Source organism: Lissotriton vulgaris (genome assembly GCF_964263255.1).
Source record: "Lissotriton vulgaris chromosome 8 unlocalized genomic scaffold, aLisVul1.2 SUPER_8_unloc_1, whole genome shotgun sequence".
NCBI lineage: Eukaryota > Metazoa > Chordata > Amphibia > Caudata > Salamandridae > Lissotriton > Lissotriton vulgaris.
Window position 1 is genome coordinate 927,289 of NW_028240615.1, and position 21,368 is coordinate 948,656.

Consider the following 21,368-nt stretch of genomic DNA (forward strand, 5'->3'; position numbering starts at 1 on the left):
GTGTTGTTTCCATCTCTCAGAGGTCGAATGATGGACTAATTTACTTAAGCTGTTAAAACTATGGTGGACAGGTAACCAGCACATCTGATAGGAGAGGTGTCAGACAATAATCCTGCTTACTGTAGATGCTTAAGTGTGGTTTACATACATCATTCTAGTCTTTCCTGAATCGTTAAAACCACATGGCCAAGTGATCTTTCTTAATATATATGCTTCAATAGTTTTGAAGATACACAGTCCTTCTCCCTAGCACTTCTGTCACTGGACCTTCACCAGAAATGTATACAAAACATGTGGCAAGTTGATAAAAATAAGTCAAATTTGATCAAAACGCCCCTATTTTAAATGGACTTTTACGGTGTTAAACATCAAGTTAATGGCATCCATTTACAATTAAATCTTGGGTCATTACATTTCCCTACTCACCGTTTTAGTTATTTCTTTAATATCAGTAATTAAAATCAAGTGAAGAACAACCTCTGCATTCCTCCCCACATTTATAGATATAAAAATATGTTGCTCCCTACCCGCTTCAGCGACTCAAAAGAGATTTTTTGTTAAAAATATATTTTTCTCCTCATTTGTTCTTTCCCAGCAGCCACTTTCCAATCTTGTTCAGTTCCCCCAGTTTCTGTTCCACATATCTTGCTCCCACAACTAGTATTGTGAATGCTTGTGCTATTCGACATACAAACTCTTTCTCTACAACAATACACTTTGCCTACATGTGGTCTTCAGGTCCATTTCCTCTTATTTTATTTTTTCCAAACTAATATTCATTAGAATTATTACTATATTTATATTTTCATGATACCATCATTTGACATCATATTTTTTTTTAGGTTTTGCTGCAAAGTGCTTGCACTGTGCTTGTGAAATCAATTGCATTCAATATATTTTAAAAGAGGCTTACATCCCACCCCCACTTCTTATTTGTCTGTGTACTTGTCACTTTACTTTTCCTTGGATTCTATTGGTTGTAGGTTTGTATTTCCTTTTTTTGGGTGTACTTCTCTTATCAGTATCCCGTGGGCCAATGATTCATTCTCATCCACTATTATGGCTGGAACTTCTTTTATTAGGTTATGGCTGGGATACACCTCCTTTTAACAAAAGTTTTCATACTTTCGCCAAAGTATTTTAAGAATTCTTTTCATGGCAGCACACGCTACATTTCATTGTCTCTCCAACACTTCAATTATTCAAACCTAATCTCTCCCTGCATGCATTTAAAATGTGCTTGTCATCTGCCTGTCATGTTTTTTGTTTGTCCAAAATGCATGCCTGTACAAGATGTTGAGCAGACTCAGAGACTTGAACTAGCTCCCAAGGCCCAAGGTCGTCAGTTGTGGCCTATAAGACACATCTTTTGCCCTGCCCCTTCACTTGTTTTTATTTTTTAACAGCCTCAAATGTGCCATGGTTCTGAGATTCCACTGGCTGTCTCATTCAGCTTGCACAATAAAATAGCCACCATTATACATGTATGACTTGTCTCCATTATCACCTGCCTAGTTCAAGGTAATATAGGTCTCATTCATGGCTACTTCTGGTCACCGTTCATTGTGTTGGTGTGTATTGTACTGTATTATGTATTGTACTGCGACACCCGAAAGGATTGTTATGGAATGGCGTAGAAAGTACTTAACAGGAGCTCTTTTATTTTTAAACTATTCAACATTTTTGGGGAAAAAACAAGGAATACAGATTTTTTTTCTTTTAATGCTGAGCTGATGGGCTCCTCAGCTCCAAGACTAGCAGTTCTAACCATTACGCCACATTCTTTGCCATACCCCTTTCACTTTGATTTTCAGTACTGTTGTGGTTTTTGCTCCAGCATCGCATTCCAGTTCGTGGCTGGTATTCAAATGCATTTATAACATGTTCTTTTGAAAAAGCTGTGGTAGTGTGTATTTTTGGAGCTCCCTGTATGAACTTTCTGTAGTCAAGATCCCTGTACTCCAGCTGTCCAATTATATACAACACAGTTTTTAATTACAGACGGGGTACAGGTGGAAACACCTCATATATGAGCTGCTTCAGACATGGGCCAAATGGCAAGGACACACCCCACGAAGTGCTGACATGGACACTTTCTGTGAACACGGATTATCTGCACCAGTTTCTTGTGTTTTATTTGAGGGACACTTCCCCCGCTTTCATGGGCACGTGGCACAACAGGGGTTTCTTCTTCCCTAGTCCATGTTTTAACCTGCCATTGCCAATTACTCAATCACCGGTTAAGAATCGAGGTAATAGAAGTGGCCTGGGTGGAATGGATTTCAAACTGTCTTTTTCAAAAGTACTTTTCTCCTTTTGTAATTTAGTGAAGCGGTGAGGAAAGTATCTTGGATTCATTCTGTTTATCGTACATCTTTCAAAAAAATACACAAATGCCTATCCCCATCACCCTATGGATTAAACCTCTTAATACAGAATTACTGACCGTACTTACCAGAAATGAAAGTTTGTAGCATATGCATCCTTTAGTTGACCTCCCTGGACCACTTTTCTGTTTTTACAGATTGGGAGAACCTCTTTATATTGTGTTCATGAATTTATGTTGAAAACAAGGTTGTGCTGGTTCAGTTTCTACCCTGTCCTGCTACCACACATCTCCATGTGGCTGGCCCACGGCTCCTACAAGATGTTTTTAAAAAAATTATATAATTGTTCTGCCACCTACTGCTTCATCACATTTAGGGATTTAAAAAGAAATGTGTTTGTTGGATTATTTTCTATCTTACTGTTCTTAGGAAACAGCAGTGAGGATCTATTCATTTTAGATTCTCTGAGTTTGTCTTTTAATTATTCTTTCTCTCTCCTGAATTGATTAGATTTCGTTTGAATTTTCCTGCGACTTGTTCCTGTGGATTTTATTTTGATCCTAGTATATATGACACTCAGCACAATATATTGCCTTTCTCAATAAACAAGTCATAACACTTTAGCAGAGTTTCAGTAACTTAAATTGCACAACTGCTCACCAAGCAACAACTTACAACAAAAAACTGTTTATTATTGATCACATATCTAATGATCTTCCATTCAAAGGAAGAGGGAAGCAGTCAATGGCACATACCAGGTAAGCACCCAGTCGTCACCTCTTTTAAGGTCTCTAGTTCTGTTGTGGTTCCATGCAATTAGTTGTCATCACTACAAGCACTTGTAAAACCAGGACTCTGTTTGAATATTAAACCATAGCATGCAGGGGCTTGAATTGCGCCTGTCGTGTTGATACCAATCACATCATGAAAGTGCTCAAACTGATAATTCCTTAAATACAAAAATTCTGTGAAATTGCTTGTGCAATCCGCAGGAGAAAACAGTTCTGGGAAAATGTCATAACGTGTGGCTGAGTCTTTAAAATGTACAATAATTTTCAATGTGTTAACCTATACAATTTAACCTTTTCATAGTGTGTTGGAAAACTTGCTCAAGACACAAAGTAAGAGACAACTTCACACTCCAGTGTATGGAGACCCTTATAATGTTAGTCCATTAGGTACACAATTGGAATAATACTATACAAGTAGAACATAAGCAACAAAGTCTGAAGTCCAAATCTAAGGAATTTGCTTCTGGTGTGAAAGATAAACATCCACTCAAATCCACTTCAGAAGACTGTGGAAAAGAAATTCTCAACTGGCTTAAAATTAGTCTGTTCTGGCAGCCTCTAATCTTGATAAACGTACTCTCTTCAATTTGTATATTTCTAATCTGGTGCAAGTGCCCTAAGCACCCTTAACCTTCAATGGGGAAATTATCCACATTCTACTGCTTTGGTCTTCACTTGGTCCTGGCTTTGGCCAAGCTGCTTGCACCCTTCCACCCTTGCTTTGGTGTTTCCGCTCTCCATCTGCCATTTCCTTGATACTGAGCATACCATTTGAGAACAATATCCGGACTGCAAACACATTTGTGTCTGTTTCTGTATGTGACTTGCATAATTCTCTACTTCAAATCCTTTATTCACCTATGGCCATCCAGTATCACTAAATCCAGATGCATACTTACCTCTCCATGGCACTGGAGTGGCCTAAATGGTTTTAATGTGAAACACTTGACATTTGTTTTGTTTGGCAAACTAAACTGTGTCTGAATACTGAAGTTTTTCTTTGGACTACATTATGCCATGTTGGACATTCCTGGGAGTAGATGTAAGAACGGGAAAGCTAGACTTCTATAAATGTCCATTTTTTGTTATTTTTGTTACCCCATATAAATCACAAAAAGGGTACCTCAAAACAAAGTTTAATTTTGAACCTCTATGATTTGTCCACATTAAGTATCTTAGTTCACGGGTTTCCTTCACTTATTTGGGTTATACAAAGGAAGACATACATAACCAAGCGGCACTAGATTTATAAAGTTGAGGGCATTATCTCTGTGTAAGATTTACATTCATGTCCAAGGCTTGTGTGGAGGGTAGGATTTTTTGGGGGGTACTAAAATATGAAGGTAAAGGACAAACTCTCAATAAACAAACTGCACATATAAAGGCATTTATTTTTTATAAACAAAGTCAAAGATAATATGTAGTAAGTAATCAGTGTATAGACAATTTCAGGTCACCAGACTTCACTTTGCATTCTTTTCCAAGCTTCTCCACCACAACCTACCTTTCTCAATTTATTACATCTATTAAATAAATACACATTTTGAAAGGCCTTTATATTTGATGTGTACTAATTTCTGTCAAGCAGTTGTTGCTTTAAAATCTTTTGGATAAAAAGGTGACCTTCATGCAATGTAAAATATTTTAGTGTAAGCCTTTTTTTTACTTACTGAAATGCAAGTCATTAAATTGAGCATCACTTATGCTATTAGCCTATCTTTACAAGGCAAAATACTGCATACATTTTCTCAACCAAGGCGTTCAAAGACAGTCATTTTCAACTGTGGTTGTGCCTTAATGCATCTTTACATTGGAATTTGCCATGTAGCCTCTTATTGGCCCTTTGAGGCCGTCATTCCTCTGTTGGCAGAAAATGATGCATTGGTTATAATATAAACCATAGGATAGATTTGGAGTTCTACAATGTGCTCTACATTACGGTTTTATTTTATACTCCTGACATTTGAACTCACCTGCAATAATAAAAATAACATCAGTACTCAATTGTAATAACATTACACATGAGTAGTGATATTCTGGCATGTGCTGTTCCACTGTTGTTCAACAGATGGCAATAACTACCCACTTACATTACATCAAACTAATGGTTTGATGCTCTTCGAGTTTACTTATAATGAGGACTTAGCTGAGAGCATAAGTAAATAACACAAAAAGCACTTTCACAATGCCCTACCATGTCATAGAAACGCCTTGGTTAGTAAAGTTGGAGGTACTTGATTCTAAATACACTTAAAACTAATCCTACACTATAATGAAGCAGCTGCTAGAGTCCCTACCTCCTCAATTGGTGCTTGTACCTTAAGAATGCACTTTAAAACAATCTACACGGAAGGCCAGACAAATACGATTCAAAATGTGTTCCTTCAAATGTCTCTACGGTAGTATGGTGGCAACCTGCAAAATGCCCAGAATCCACAGTCCAGTTCAAATCCAGTCATCAGGCAGGAGCAGAAGACATGCTTCCACATGAATGAAGTTCCCTCTTCTGTGCCCAATGAGGTATCACATACTCCAGATACGCAGCTCGGTGGAACTTCAAACTTTAAACTGTGTGCCGCCAGGTCTTGAAAACCTCGACAAGAGGTTATTAAGAAAAGCTAGACCGGACAAGGAAGGAACGAGGAGAAACTTTGTATAAAAATGCATAGTTCCACATTGCAAAGCTACCAATGTCACTGACATGTAGTAGCATAGCAGCCTTGGAAAAAAAGGGATGCATAGAAGGAAAAAGAGAAGCTACTCCACCAAGAAGCATCCATGTTCTGTTCCTCAATGTATTGATATTGCAGTTCAATTGCATTGACCAGGCACCGCCAAAAGACTCATCCATTCATTTGATGGAATAATTAGCAAAGCAAGACTCCAAGCAGTATCTTCTTCACAGCATGAGTACACAAAGTTTTATTTTCCTTAAATTAGACTCTCATTTAAGAAAATAAACTTTGTATCTTGCTCACCTTTAAAAGACCCACTTAAAGCAAAAAGATGCTCTTTAAAAAAAACTTACCTCCATCTGAATTTTTGAAGCAAAGCTTCTTCTTCTGGTAGGCAATAAAGCTTGACACAGCTCCAATGAGGGCCACTCCCACCGCACTCACAATTCCAGCTACTACAGATGTTTTTTGTTCTGTGGAAATTAAAAAGAACAGTTAAGACGAGCACAAATTAGAGGGCTTATTCAAATTGGATGCAAATTCTTGCTATCAATTGGTTGATAGCCTACCCCCATCCACTCAATATGGCATTCAAAGAAAATGTGCTATGACGCAGTACCCATAGTAGCTTGCACTATAACACTGCACATTACATAAAATCTGTGCTTTTTTAATATTATTGATCTTATGATATATGTTACCTTATGGTGCTACACTCAGGACAACTATCAGATCTTTAGCAATAGGCTGGTTTCTTGCCAAGACTCTTGATAAAGATGGGCGGACCTTATGCCAAGTCTGTCTAAAGATGAAACCTAGGGAGCCAATGGGGACAGCTAGGCGAGCTTAAGCCTCAAGTGTCAAAGTTCCAATACCCAAGAATAAAATGTAGTATAGTACATCAGAAAATTCAAGCTCAGAAACCAACCACCCAAACAACAAGAGACTCCAACCACCAAAGTCGCATCTTCAGTTCTATGATTTGGCGTTTTAGTCACATGTGACATGGGTACAGTCAATGGTGTCCAATTTGGACAAACCAAGTCAGATAGGTTCCAGAAATCAGTTACAGTCCCAACTGGTTTCTGTTTCTGTTAATGGGACAGATGTAGCACTGAGTCAGCACCCACTTTTCTGGTGTTGAGTGCACTCACAGACCAGGGACGTTGACTGAGACCATTGGCTTTACCAGTACCCACTGGGAACTGGACTTTGGATTAGAGTCTAATTATAACTTTAAAATTAATTCTCTCTGAAGCCATACTACCTACAAAGATTGTTCAAATAGTTTCAAAATCAGCACAACCTTTTTCAGGCAACAAAAGCAAACAACATGGCACAGCTATGCAGAGAGATGACTAGTCTGATTGTCTGTACCAGTGGGACATTGAGTAACATGTTAGAGCAATCGGATAGACATACCTAACATCCTTAAGACTACGAAGACAGACCACTCACTACACCAAACACAAATAAACGATTAAGAGGGGCCCATCTGCACAATCACTTCCACAAAAAAACTAGGACTTCAACCTCATAGATCAAGGTTTCTTAAGATTTTGACTTCTGTGGAAGTTCTCGGAATCATTACTTGAATCCGGGGACCCCAGCCTTATTTTTGGAAGTCAGGGACCCCAACCTCAAAACGATATACAAAACAACACAAATAAAACTATACACCAAACGAATGCTGAAATATGGAAATATTTTGTTTAGATATTTTAGGTAGATATTTTATTTCCATTTATCACTTTTTAAAGCCTTTCCACTCTTTTTTTATCATGTTTTATGGCAGGTTGTTAAGAAAAAGGGGACAACCATCAATGAAAGCTAACTGGACAACTGTGTTGTATTACAAAAAAGGAATGAACCTAATGAAAAAAAAACAGACCAACTTAAAGGAGGAACACATGCTTACACCCTTACTTTATCCTGTTGAAGAGCTGTATCTATCCTGGTTTCTGAATTAGCAACTGCCTGCATTGTTACCTTGATTCTTGACCTGAGCTATAGAATTCCTTGTTCCTGAATTAGAACGGTCTTCAGTGCTACATTGACTCCTGATCCTTAGTTATTCCTTGTTTCCTGGATTCCAGTTCCTGCTTTTCTTCCCATTAACTCTGTTTCAGTCCCTAGTTTGCGGTATTCCTGCTCTTCTGTCTTGCGTCTAGTTCCCTTGTATCTTTGTTACTTGCTTTCTGACAAGTGCGTCCTTGTTTCCCTTCTTTTTCATTGAGCACTCCTCCTTGCTACCTCCTTGTCTATTGTGGCTGTGTATTTAGTTCTACTGCCTTGCTGTTACCGCCTTGTGTGTTCCTGTCTGATCGCCAGGATCCGTGGTCACAGCTGACAACCTAAGTGGTGTTTGTCTACTGTGACTAGGGTCTTTGATTTACATTTATAACATCACCATAGGAAGCAGCTCCGAAGACCCTGCCTTTAAATGCATATCCTATATGTGGGTATTTGCAGTCAGCCTTTGTAATAGTAATTGTGGGTGAGGTACTTACTGAACTTCAGTCTTACTGTGTGGAGCTCCCTAATGCTTTACCCCACATTGTATATATATATATAAATATATATAGTGAGAGAGAGAGATATCTATCTATCTATCTATCTATCTATCTATATATATATATATATATATAGAGAGAGAGAGAGAGAGAGAGAGAGAGAGAGAGAGAGAGAGAGAGAGAGAGAGAGAGAGAGAGAGAGAGAGAGAGAGAGAGAGAGAGAGAGAGAGAGAGAGAGAGAGAGAGAGAGAGAGAGAGAGAGAGAGAGAGAGAGAGAGAGAGAGATATCTTGCACTTCCATTCTGGATGTTGCATCCAAATTAACTAGATCAGGTAACAATTAAATAAAAGTTGCATTTCCCCATAGAATTCATAAAAAATAAACTAGGTCTAATCTTGTAACTCACCAAACAATTTTCTCTTTAATTTGACATCTAATATTACAAGAACAAAAATCACTTAACTTGCCTTAAATTTAAATCAATATGTCTACCCCACAATTGATATCAGCACCTAAATCTGCATCAATTTCCCTCATGTGCTCTACTATTTGACAATATCACAACTCCATTTAGGAGTGGCATAGATGTGATGTGACTTCCCAACACTGCCTTTCCTATTGAGTCCTATCAACATGTCAACACAAAAATTACCAGCTACATTAAATCAAAGACTGTACTGAGCTCCTCTAACACCAAGAGAAGTTGCCCTTGGAATGCCCTAGTTGAAGTGTTCCCTAAAAAGGACAAAGGCCCTTGCCCACCAAATTGGCATGCTTCATCATTGTGCCCTCCTCACTGTGGTTCCCAAAAGTCCACACATTGGGATCTCCTGTAGCACTTTTTTGGCTGATGTAAATGCCTCCTTTAGGGAGAAGTGCTGGGGACCCAATTAGTTAAATTTTATGAGGGATAGTTAATTGTACAACTAGTTTATTGATACCTAACTGTTGCATGAGTAAGAACAGTGCACTCCAGAGTCAGCGCAAACTCTTAGTTTGATGTTGAAATGTTTCTGCTCTTATTTGATAGGAATCAACAGGTCTGGGGAATTCATCAGGACATGGTCCACCTTCCTACTCTCCTAGCCCTATATTAAGGCATTAATGCTATACACGTGTGTAAGCAGAAAGGGATAGGAAAATGGTGCACCTTGCCTTAAATGGTGCAACAACGTGTCTTATGACCGGTTCTGGCTACTGATATAGCCACCTTGCATAAACAGGTTCCAGGTGATACAGATAATTCTTCTGCAAAGGAGCAGTGGTAGGGGAGTTTTCGGACAGGTACAACTGCTGTTAAGTGGATAGAGTTAGATTGCTTTCAGAAAAGCTGGTCGTCCATTTCTGCTAAGGTGTTATCAGATTGGGGCAACATGGTCTTTGTGTATATTGCTCAGAGGGGCTGGACGACCTGAAATTAGGATCTGACTAAGACAGTTATATCAATGTGGTGTTTTTGAAGTTAGCCCACTTGGATGATTCAACTTGCTATGTGCTTTGCTATTGGGCACCTTTATCAAAATTGGGCATGTCTGGGAGACTGATCTGTTTCTAATATCTGATGCTTCTGTTTACTCAAAACAGAAATTACCCCTATACGTTGCCAATGTTTAGTTTCCATGGTTTAGGTCTCCTGTTGTATGACAACAGCTCCCCTCTTCAGATGAAACCCTCCCACTTAGCAACTCTCAATAATCCACTTCAACTCATTTACTATCTTGGCTCTTGAGGATCCCTAGTGACCTCTCTGAAGAGAGGGAAAAACGCAAGGGCTCAACAAACACTCCATCACTGTTAATAACTGCATGGAAACCCCCTCGAACATTGCAGTTCTGCGTCAGGAGGAGAGTCTGTCAAGGCTCTGTAGCCAATGACTTGATTTCCACTGGGCACACTGCAACATCATCTGCACTTTTTTCGCATGAAAGGGGAAGTAATATTTTATTTACATATTTAATACTTATTGTTTTTATCCTAATAAAAAGACTGCTGAGAAATTCATGTATCTAAACTAGTAAGCCCTTTCTTATGTCTGTGTATGATTTTGCCTCACAATAATTTAACAAACAGATCATAATAGGTACAACAACTTCATAAATCTAAAGTGGCACCGATCAGTGTGCCCATAGTGAGTCAATCAGAAAATTTGGATCAGGGTATCAAAGCTACATAGTTAAGTCAACAGCATGATATTAAATCTATATATTTGTTAAATCACGTGTAAATCCTTATCAAGATTGATTCACACCTCGCACTACAATAAAATAAACACATTTGAGAGCCCCCGGGCATACTATGTTTCCAACAACACCAAAGCCATATGCCGCTTTAACATCCCATCCAGAAGAGTTTACCTCAATTAAAGGGCACAATTCTCAACTAAACATTGTAGAAAGAGAATGGCATTTAAATCTGGGTCTGCACAGATATGCCTAGACAAACACAAAGGCAGCCGTCCTGGTTGTGGTCAATGTGAATTCCCAAAACCTACATATTATCTTCCATCCACGGCAGACATTAGACACAACCTCTGGCACCACAACATGCACTACTCGGCTTCAAGCCATGTAGTTGGCCTAGAACTGCCATATTAACAGCACGCTCACAACAAGCTATATGCATGCTTCACCCTAAATGGAGACATAATAGATGCACCATGTGCCATAATTCGTACACCATGGCATTAAAGCTGTATGATTGGCCTCCTTAAAAAGTACATCTATGTATATAATTTTAGCAATCTACATTTGACAATTCAGAAGGAATCAGTATCCCACTCATGCCTGTGTAAAGCCACATTATATGCAAAGATGCCTCTATGTTGACCAACCACCACAACAAGGGACAAACTGCGCCCCATAGCAGAATGAAATAAAAGCTAAGTATTTTGGAAATACACCCACATGCTCCATGCTGTACACAGATCCAGAACAGAACCAGCCAGCTACTATAAAATATAATCTATTACAAAACACATTTGTGCATTTTAACTGAGATTGACTATCCAAATTGATATACCACTAAATGCAACGCGCAAAACAAAAACAATGACCACAGACACTGGAGAATTAGATTATCAGAAAAGTACACCCATACTCTGAAAGAAGTGTGGTAGCACATGAATCATACAGTTCTACAGTATGCTTATAAGATCCCAGAACTTAAACCACATAAAACATTTTTAAACAATTGTAGATAGTAGAATATTTATTCCACATCGGTGCATCTTACCTTCAGCGTTGGCATTATTAGACTGCCCATCACCTGTAAGTAAAGAGAATCTTTGTTACAATTTCAAGAACTCTCAGTAGAAATTGTAAAAAGTCCTACCTCTCCAGAAAAATAGGTGTTTCACCTTTGAAGCAGTATTCTAATGCTAGGCATGCAATATTAGCAATGCATGTTAGTAGGTACAGAAACTTGATTGACAGTTTTCACAATTAGGTGCAACGTAATGACAATACTGAAGTGGACAAAACTTGTATGAATGCAAAAGATAGTACTCCAATAAAGGAGAGTGAATTTAGTGCAAGCCAAGATGACATTTGATCACTATGTTTATGAGAGGGAAGAAAAGAGCAGAGATTGCTCATGTGAACTAGATATATCATTAACATGTAGCAGTTAGAGGGCTGCAAGATTTTCATAAATTACCTCAGTTTCTGAAAAGTTGTCGACAGACTTTTTGACCAACTTGAAATCCACTACTCTCTAAATCCCAGAGAGTTTCTGAAATCATTCTTATTGTCTTCAAATTTAGGAAAAATGTAGAAACCCGCTATCAAAAGGGCACCAACCTAAATGAATAGCTTATGCTCAGCCACCTTTTACTGGAAAGAGTGAATAAGGAAAGTGCAAAAATAAAATTCTGACAATTCCTGCTGTATAAAATATTAGTTATTTTTAAATCCTAAATTAGAAAAATCCAACGGCCAGTGTGAATATTTTTCGGTTGTGTTGAGCAACATATCAAGGAATACAACTGCTGGTCTGATTAACTCTGCAGCTCGCAGCTACGGAGTGCTGCTTGTCGAAAGACAAGAATGAATTCATTCAAATCTTTGCGAGAGCTAGTTCTCAAAAAGACAGAATGCTAAATTGGGCAGGAGCTTGTAATTTCTACTAAGAAACAGCTGTACCGTATGTTGCAGAAGAGGATTGGGAAGTGTGGTCCATCAAGACAAGACTTTTAAACCCCAAGAGAATTTCTACAAAGAGATAGCAATGCTGAGCCTTGACAGAGCTAAACCAGGCAGGAATACCAGTCGTTTCCATGCTGGACGAGAATGGAGAAAAGCAATGTGATAGCTCAGGAACCTACTGCCAGGCTCCTAAGTCAGGCTGGAGCGTTCAAAAAGGAGTTGTTGCAACTCGTCAGCAGTAGCTTTATCAACGGATGTACTCTAGAAGGGATAACTCCCGATTATATGAATCCTGCTGGCGTGTCCCTTTGCCACTCATCTGTGTGCTTACACATGAGGCGATGTAAGAAGGAGCAGCCCGTGCAGGTGAGAGCCAGGGGGCCGGTTGGGTGGGGGGGGGGGGGGGAGTGGGGTTCGACAGGACCACCCCGCCCCACCGATCTTACCTGCACTGGCCACTCCTGACTGTAATATAATGGAAACTCACAGCAAGCCGTTAAAGAAATGTTGCTTCGAGACTTAACATCCATCCCCAAACCCATCTTGCAAATAGCGTGTTAGGAAACTTTACATAACATTACAAAGGTTTTTAGTCATGACACAGTATCGAGGTGCTGAGCGGTTTGTACCAGCGTGCCCACATGTGCAAGAAGTTGATAGTGATTGACAGGTGGTGTGGTGGAGTTGGGGTAAAGAGTTTCAGAACTTCCATTTGTTCCTTTTGGGACAATATACTAAAGACGACTCCTGACTTGCCTCTTTGTTGCAGACTGCCATACAACCGGGGCAACTTTCCAACAGTTCCTGAAGCAGATGGTATTTGGGTTTGCAGCGGATTAAATCACAAGGAAGCCTCCATCTCCTTTCATTGTCGGTGTGGTGTATGGGTGCCCTTCAATTAACATATAAACTGAGCCCGTGTGGGGATTAAATTGGGTATGTTTGAGCTCATCTCAACAGGTGACTGGATTGATTTGATTTATCTCACACCAGTTGCAAGTGACAAATCAACCACTCCGGCATCAAAGAGTCAAAAATGTTATCCAAGTGTTCCACTCAGTAATCGCCCTAGACATCATCTTCAGTAAGCAACAAGCAGAGTGGGTAGAAATCTTGCATCACTCTAATGGGTTAAATCAGCAGAAAATGCCGGATATGACGCCCGTAATATTGAGACCCTTGAGGACCATTTAAGATCCAGATAAGTTCTCCTTCGCAAAATCACTCTGCAACCAGTAGCATCTATCTAGAACAAGTTCCATTTTCCCAAGGTGTGTGACAAAAAGGGTTTTTTCCCCTTTAGATACAAAACAGCCAAAATGGGGGAATAATAGACTCCTGCAGTGGCAAAAGGGGCATTACCAAGGTGAGATATGTTCCCATGTGTCATTTGCAACACAACAGCAGCAACTGCGGCAGCACATACAATGATCAGTTCTGCTTGGTCAAGGATATTTTGGTGACCAGCCTATCAGCAAAACAAAATGCAACATGTGGTGTTTAATTCAAACTTGATTTTGTAAGTTTAATATACAGTAATCATTTTTATGTTTCTCTTCGGTTTGTTTTTCTGAGCTCAGAAACGGAACGATACAAGATACTGCCTGTTTTTTTTTAAATATAGTTAATGGCTACAAGCTCAGCAAGTAGCTGGTAAATTGAAGAACATCAAGACCGTTTATAGGCAAGAGATGTATGGTTCTATTACTTGCTTGGATTCTCGCCCTACCATATTCTTGTCCTTGGACAAAGAATATATTCCAGCAGTCCCCTTATGGAGTCAGTTCTCCATTCTAGGGTTCCTTGTTGAAAATAGAAGCACTACAGTCCATGGGAATTAAACATTAGTAAATGGGCAATTTCAATAGGTATAAAGGCTGGCTCCTTGATGAGACCATTGCCTAGTTCCACCTAGGATGATGTAGTCAAAAATAATTAAATTTAAAAAAAGGTGCACATAATTAAAGTTGAGAATTATGATTACATTTTTAATGTATAAAAATGACTGCTATGGTTATATCTAAATTGGGAATAGGCTCTTTAACATTGATCGTAAAATGACGTGATGTCTATATGTCTTTGAGATCATTCTTATGTGTGGGAAAAAGGTGTTAGTAATGAAAAAGGGGACAAATCTGCCCACCTCAAAATGTGCTACATGTTAATGGGACCAGTGGAGACAGACACTACAGATACACAAACACATGACACTGGTGGCCATTCAAGAGAGGATTGGGATAGTAAGGAGATACAACATTGGTGGCAAACATAAAACCTACCAGACGGCTCGGATGCACGGCCTGTGAAGGGAAATAAAGCAGAAAGCGTTGTAGCTTTTTGTGCAAAGCGTAAATAATAATCTGCTGCATCAATTCACCGGGCCAGATTGAAGTTCCAATATGCGTTACATTACAGCAATATCGGGAAGGACAAGAATGGGTTCATTCATTTGAACACTGAAGGAAATTTAGTTTGGTACCCACTTCCCAGAACAACCCCTTTTCCTAATATATAAAATGTATACCGGAAATTCTGCTTCAATTGTACATATGTAATATTTAGGGCAAAAAAATGCAGCAAATCATCATTTACCAAGAAGCAACTTAAAGGGGTAATTATTTAGAACAATTACCACAAAAAAAAACATTTTATGCATTTGTACAAGCATTTTAAAAGCACTGCTAGGAATAACACGCTTATGTACATAAGCCGTGAACTCACCACATCTGGAGAGTAAGCTGCTTAACCACCAAATCCACAAGCAGCTGCGATTTGTGCAATATTTTAATTACAATGTGGTCCCGGAATGCTCAAAACTGCATAAGTGTAAAGGCATTATGCTGGGATTGCAAGCATTTCTTACAGAAACATTAATGACTCCTCCGAAGCACCAGCCCAGTATTGCCTGCAGTAGCGAACTTCAGCACACATCAACTTGCATTGCTATCAATGAAACGCGTGTGCATGCCACAAAGCACAGTTTGTAGCACAGGTTATCCAGAAAGGGTTAATTAAGGGCTAATATTGCTAACACAGACAGGCTATCACTGTATTAATGCAGCAGAATTGAATCAAATTCAAAAACCCAGTCCGCTTTGTACGGCAACCACTACATGCGCAGATATATATTCTGACAAACGCCAAAGCTGGATGAGCGAAGTGTAAAAATGTGTTTTGGCGAGCTGTTGCCCAAATTAAGAGAAACTGTATGAACACAGCCTGCCCCTTGGCAGTTTAGAAAGATCTTATATTTTCTTTTAAAATAAGACCTAGATTCACTGTCGATAAATGAGCAGTCAGCTGCTACAGATTCACTCTGTGACCCTTGCATGGTGCGGGAAGCCTTTCTAAAATCAAAATCATGGAATTGTTCATTGAAACCCCCTTATGTGCCTTTATGGACACACTAACCGTAACACAGCATTAGAACCTACCATATAGTATTGGTAACGTGCTGTCAGAATGCAGATAAAAGAATCCAGTCCTTTCAGAACAAAGACCACATTCTGTGAAATCTTTAAATCAGCTTTTATTACGAAGGCATTAATGAACTTGCACCTTAACGGTGCTGCTGTTTTTGATTAAAGCAGTAGCGGCGAAGGGTCTAAACTCCATCAATGCACTATACCTAGGTATTGCCACTGGTCAGTTATACAACAAAATGGTGTAGAAATGTTACTTACCTGTAACAACAGTTTTGCAGTTTGAGACTCCTGTGCACCCTTCCGCTCTCTAGAATCAGGGCTCACAAAAACATTTTATTATTAAGCTGTTGGGTGTTGGCCATATGAGTATTCAATATGACTCACAAGGGCATCAAACTAGAAGAAGAAAATGTCCTCCAACACGTGGGCCATCTTCAGATTGCATTTTTCCTGACAGCGTATCGTGTGTGAAGCGTACTGTTAAAGACTAAATGATATACTCCTCTTCATCCTAAAGCAGGAGGATTTCATGGGAATCTAGTAAATTCTTAAGCTGCAAAACATTTGCTGTATATTATTTCCTTTCCTTCTGAAAGAGAGCCTAGTCTAAATTTACATGTTGTGCACCAATTGCAAGGCAGTATTCTCACCTTATGAGGTGGGCATGCATAGTGCTGTGGAAGGAAATATTCTTCAATATTTCCTAGTTCAATATATTTTCTTTACATGGCTGAATACCTACACGATAATGACCAGAGAAAGGGGTGGTGACCAAGCTGCTATCTTACAGATGTTAGACAATGAAATATAAAAAGATTTAAAAAATGAAGTCACACTTTTCTATGAGGAATGTGTAGTAGGCTTGGTAAATAAACTTTTGTTGGCCACAGAGTAACATAACGGAGAGCACTGCATAATTCTAACAAGGAGTTGGGCCTTGAGTACAGTTTTGTCTAAAGTTGGTGGATAATGCATAACAAGGTCTTGGTGGTTTCAGTCTTTTTAATTTTAGTGTTACATAAGGCTTCGTCTGATATCTAATGATGTGAAGCACTTTCTGCTACTGACCTTGGATCTGTGAAAAACAGCAACAAGTCAATGGTTTGATTACTGTCAAAAAATAGAAACCACCTTTGAAATAAATATTAAGTGTAACATAAACCTACTCTATCCCTTTGCTTTTAAGTACGATTAACAAACTGTGAGCGCCCAGATCTTGCTAACTAGATGAAGTGAAGCAGTAACTAAACAAACGTAACCTTTAGTGGAAGGTGGCCGAGGAAAGATGTAAGTGTTCGGTTAAAGAAAGGTTGTGGTAAACAGTATGACACAATATTCAAGTTAAGTGCACATTGTGAGGTACATAGTAAGGAGCATCTGAGCTTGAATATTTAACAACGAGCATGCATGATTGGCATAGAAAAGATCAAGGCAACACTTAACGAAAAGGTATAACTGGCACATGGAATAACATGTACCTTTAGTACCTTTAGCTTTAAGATAAGTATAGGCCCTTGATTCATGTACCCATTAGATATGAACTGCTAATGACTTTTTACCAATTGAAGCAAATATACTGCTTCTAGTACTGAAGCAGAAAGAGGGGCCAAGTTTTCTCACTGACACCATGAAAGAAACCATTTCCACATACCAAGTATATGTTATATACCAGATATCTATACGTATATCCACACATGTGAGAAAGATTTAGGTAAGCAAGTTTTAAGATTTTAGGAGCCAAGCCACCAAAATGAATGAGCTTTGATCCTGGGGGTGTGACTTTTCCCTGGTACGGTAAAAAGATGGGCTACAATCTACAGTTTCTTGTGAGGTGTGGCGGACATGTTCAACCAGTCTGAATCCCATGGTTGCCTGGCCCATGGGTGTGCTGGGGCGATTATTATTACCTTAGATTGTTCTACCTGTGGAAATAGTGGAATCAGAGATGAAAACTGCATTTAAATGCACCAAGCCAAATGATCCACAGAGCTCTGTCAAAACCGTTTTTGTGATTGTCTAGTGTCGAAGTCTTGTAATTGTACTTTTTTTTTCTTCTCTCAAACAGATTTTTTTAGGCGGACCCTAGTGTGTGAACATGCTTTGCAAAACTTCAAAGATTTAATGTTAACTTGTGAGCATTGCCTATGGCTCTGCTGGGTTTGCAATGCACTTGTGCTCCTTTGACATGTGCTGGGAAACCAAGAGGATGATGTTCTTGAGAGCTAATTATTAATGATGGGTGCTTGACTGAAGAAACCTATTGAGATCTCGCTCTGCTAGTTGAGATTAACGTGTAACACTGCGTTATCGGTTAGAACTTGTAACCCTTAACCGTGTACACAGGGTTGAATTGCCTACTCTGCCAAACCAATCCTCTTTATCTCTAGGATATTCATATGTTGCCAAGATGCTGCTGCCTGCATCTACACGGCCTTGGTTGCGCGAGACCCTACGTGTGTTTCTTCATCCTATATCTAACTTATCTGCTGTGGTGGCGGCTGTTATGAATGGGTCTCCCATGTGCCTGTGATTTTGCAATGCTTAGAACCACGGTGTCTCAATGCCATTAGGGCTGCTCCTCTGACCAATACCACACTCCTCCAGCACCCCTGTCCTTAGGAAAACATGTGGCAAAAGAGGAATACAAAAGGCCATCATTCATTAAATTAAATTAGCATTGAAGTACTCTATGTCAGATAGGGCATAAGAAGGCAAACTGTACTCAAGGACACCAGAGATATCTCTGCTGTCTGAGTTAGCATCTGCCCTTCAGTCATTTTTTCTGATCAGTGGTAGTTGGAGACAACTTCTGAAGACAGAATGCAACATCTAACAGGTATAGTGATTGTATGGCGTGGCCTGGCTGCTCTGGCAATGCTGAAGAGATTTCCCTTTCATAATCTTATTTTGTGCTTCGAAGACCTGTCTTTGTGGGACACAGCAGGCACATTTTTATTTTTTTTAACAGGAAAGAATAGCAGCAAGAGATAATTAAAGCCGCACTAGCCCTTTAATCACTAGATGTAACTCAAACAAATCATTAACAGAGTGCATGCCCACCTCTGATGTCCGCTGCCACGAGACCAAATAACTAAGCATTAGTAGACCAAAGCACAGAGAGGCACAGCCTTGGCTGTGGCTATATATATCCCTCATCTTATTGAAAAATAATAAAGAAGTTTCTACATGGAAGATTGTGAAGATTTATCATTCCTGGCATATTATATGCCACTTGCTTTGTGCCTCTCTGTGCTTTGTTCTACTTAACATTTTTATTTTTGTACAGTTAGAAAAATTTGGGGAACTGGTCTGAGGAGGTTCAAACCTGGGAACTCTGGTGCCCTTCACTAACACTTTTCAGGATTTGTTAATTCTGCGATAATTCAACATCTTCAAGGTGGGAGGTCAGTGACAGAGCCCAAGTCCCATTCACATACTGAAGGTTTCAAAAGCTATACACCGCTAAGGGGTATCAGCGCCATTGGATAAAATACCCAGGGCCTCTTTTATGAGAAATGGCGCATCACTGAATGAAAGCAGCGTTGCGTCACTTCTCAGTGCGCACTCCTTGCGACATTACTGATGCGTCATATTTAATGTATGACGCATCATGTCGCAAGGAGTTACAGATACGTCAGTATTTCTGACGTATCTGTAAGCGCAAAAGTGACGCATTGCTGGAGTGTGTCACAAAAGTGACGCAGCTCCAGCAATGCGTCCTTTCACATGGGGCAAGCCCCATGTGAAAGGGCCTGCGTCAGTCTTATGCCTGCTGTGAGGCAGGCGCAAGATTTTGACGCAACCGCGTCCTTAAAGTGACTCAGTGAAATCTACGACCCTTCCTTGCGTCAATACGTCCCCCTTGCATACATTTTACCTGGCGCAGGTGTAATGTGGCGCAGGGGTTTACAAAATGACGCATCTACCTAGATGCGTCACTTTGTAAATATGGCGCAACAAGGCGCATTTTTTACGCCACTGGTGCGTCACAAAAAGTGACGCACCGGCGGCGTAAAAGTGACGCACAGCCTCATAAATGAGCCCCCTAGTGTTTTTGGCTTGGGATTTAAAAGTTCTTGGCTGCAGAGCAAGACTGATACCGAGTGCCATTGTGATCCTAAAGGGATAAAAGCTCTGGCAATGCCAATTGGTCTAATTTTGAGTGCAAAGTTAAGCAAGACAGATTGGCATGCATCTCAGCACAGCACTGTCCACTTCAGGGAAAAAAGGAGCACTGGCATAGCTAATGAATCTCGAATTTCGGGGGCTACTGCTTTGCCAATGGTTTCTAGTGATGCTATATAGCATCCTGAATGTAAAAAAAAAAATGTAGGTGTACTTATATAGCGCAACCTGTCACCCAAAGGGCATCCTGGCGCTTGCTTAGGGAACCCGTCCTGGTATTCCACTGTGAGAGGCCCCGGCAGGGTATCCACAATGTGAAAGCCAGGCATCCCGCCGCGAGGGGCCGTTGTGGAGATTAAGCACGCTATTGCCCAGAGTCGCAGAGCGTGAACCCGTGAGTCGAGAAGGCACCGGAGCGAGAATTATCAAGACCGTGGAATTTAAGCCCAAGACCCGCCGAGGCGGGGAATTGAACCCTGGTCCAGGGCCGATCTCAGCTTCCGGGTCTGCCGCCTCTAACCCCTGAGCCACACTTCTCCAATACTGTGCTGCATAATAAAAGAGAGAAAGGCACTAACACGTTGCCTACAGCAGCTGGGCAGGCAAGAAGAGCAATAATATGGCGAGTTTGGGGGAGAAGAGCAAACTGGCAAGAAAGAGTAATGTGGAGCATGGGAGACACATGGGCAAGAAAGCAATATGTGGGGAAAGAAGCACAAGAGGGCAAGCTCACCACGGAGGGGATGGGAGAGAAGGAAATTGGGTGTGAAACTGCAACACAGATCACGGAGTAGTGAGAGAAGCAGATTGGGGAGACGGCTGGAAAACACATGCACTCTCGTGTACTGCTTTAAGTAAGAGACAAAAGTAGGCTCCTAAAAGGGAGCAGTGGAAGGACACAAGTGAAATGCCAATGCTCCAGGGAGAAAGAGACACAAGATGGACAAGGAAGCCATCAAACAAGAAGCAGACAAATGAGAATGGCAATAAACCCAGCCAATGGTAAACAATGGGAGGACTCTAGGCCTCTGTAATGTTCTTCGTAAGGCCACAATATGTCTTTCACACCATACTTTCGCAAATATGAAAAAAATTATGGTGTTTTACACTGCAGTTTTTTTCTAGTGACCACTAGATAACAGCCGCGGTCCGTGGAGGGAGTTCCGGTGGGGCAGAAAGGCGGGCGGTGGAGGGGCAGGGTGGGGAATGCTAAAAACCGGAATATGGATAATTGGAGGTAAGTAAACAATTTGATAAATAAAACGAATTTCGTAGCGCGTGCGTATTCCTCTTCGAGCTTGACCCTGAACGCTGTTGCCGCGTTCTTGATGCATTCATTATAGAGCCCAATGTCGTCCGGTGGCGAGGG

At 40.2% G+C, this 21,368-nt stretch overlaps 1 protein-coding gene across 4 annotated transcripts in view; it reads right to left on the minus strand.

Annotated features, from left to right (window-relative positions):
* Window positions 1-21,368, minus strand: part of LOC147672953 (CD99 antigen-like) — a 271,236-nt gene that overhangs the window by 59,781 nt on the left and 190,087 nt on the right. The window contains exons 9-12 of one of the 4 annotated variants that reach the window (XM_086947861.1): window positions 14,729-14,749; window positions 11,539-11,571; window positions 6,147-6,266; window positions 4,491-5,736 (exon numbers count right to left, since the gene is read on the minus strand). In XM_086947861.1, coding sequence (XP_086803987.1) covers window positions 5,675-5,736; window positions 6,147-6,266; window positions 11,539-11,571; window positions 14,729-14,749 — 236 coding nt within the window. In that variant the 3' untranslated portion in view covers window positions 4,491-5,674. Of the gene's footprint in view, window positions 1-4,490; window positions 5,737-6,146; window positions 6,267-11,538; window positions 11,572-14,728; window positions 14,750-21,368 lie in introns of those variants that run through there. The other 3 variants (XM_086947860.1, XM_086947863.1, XM_086947862.1) reach the window with 3 other exon arrangements.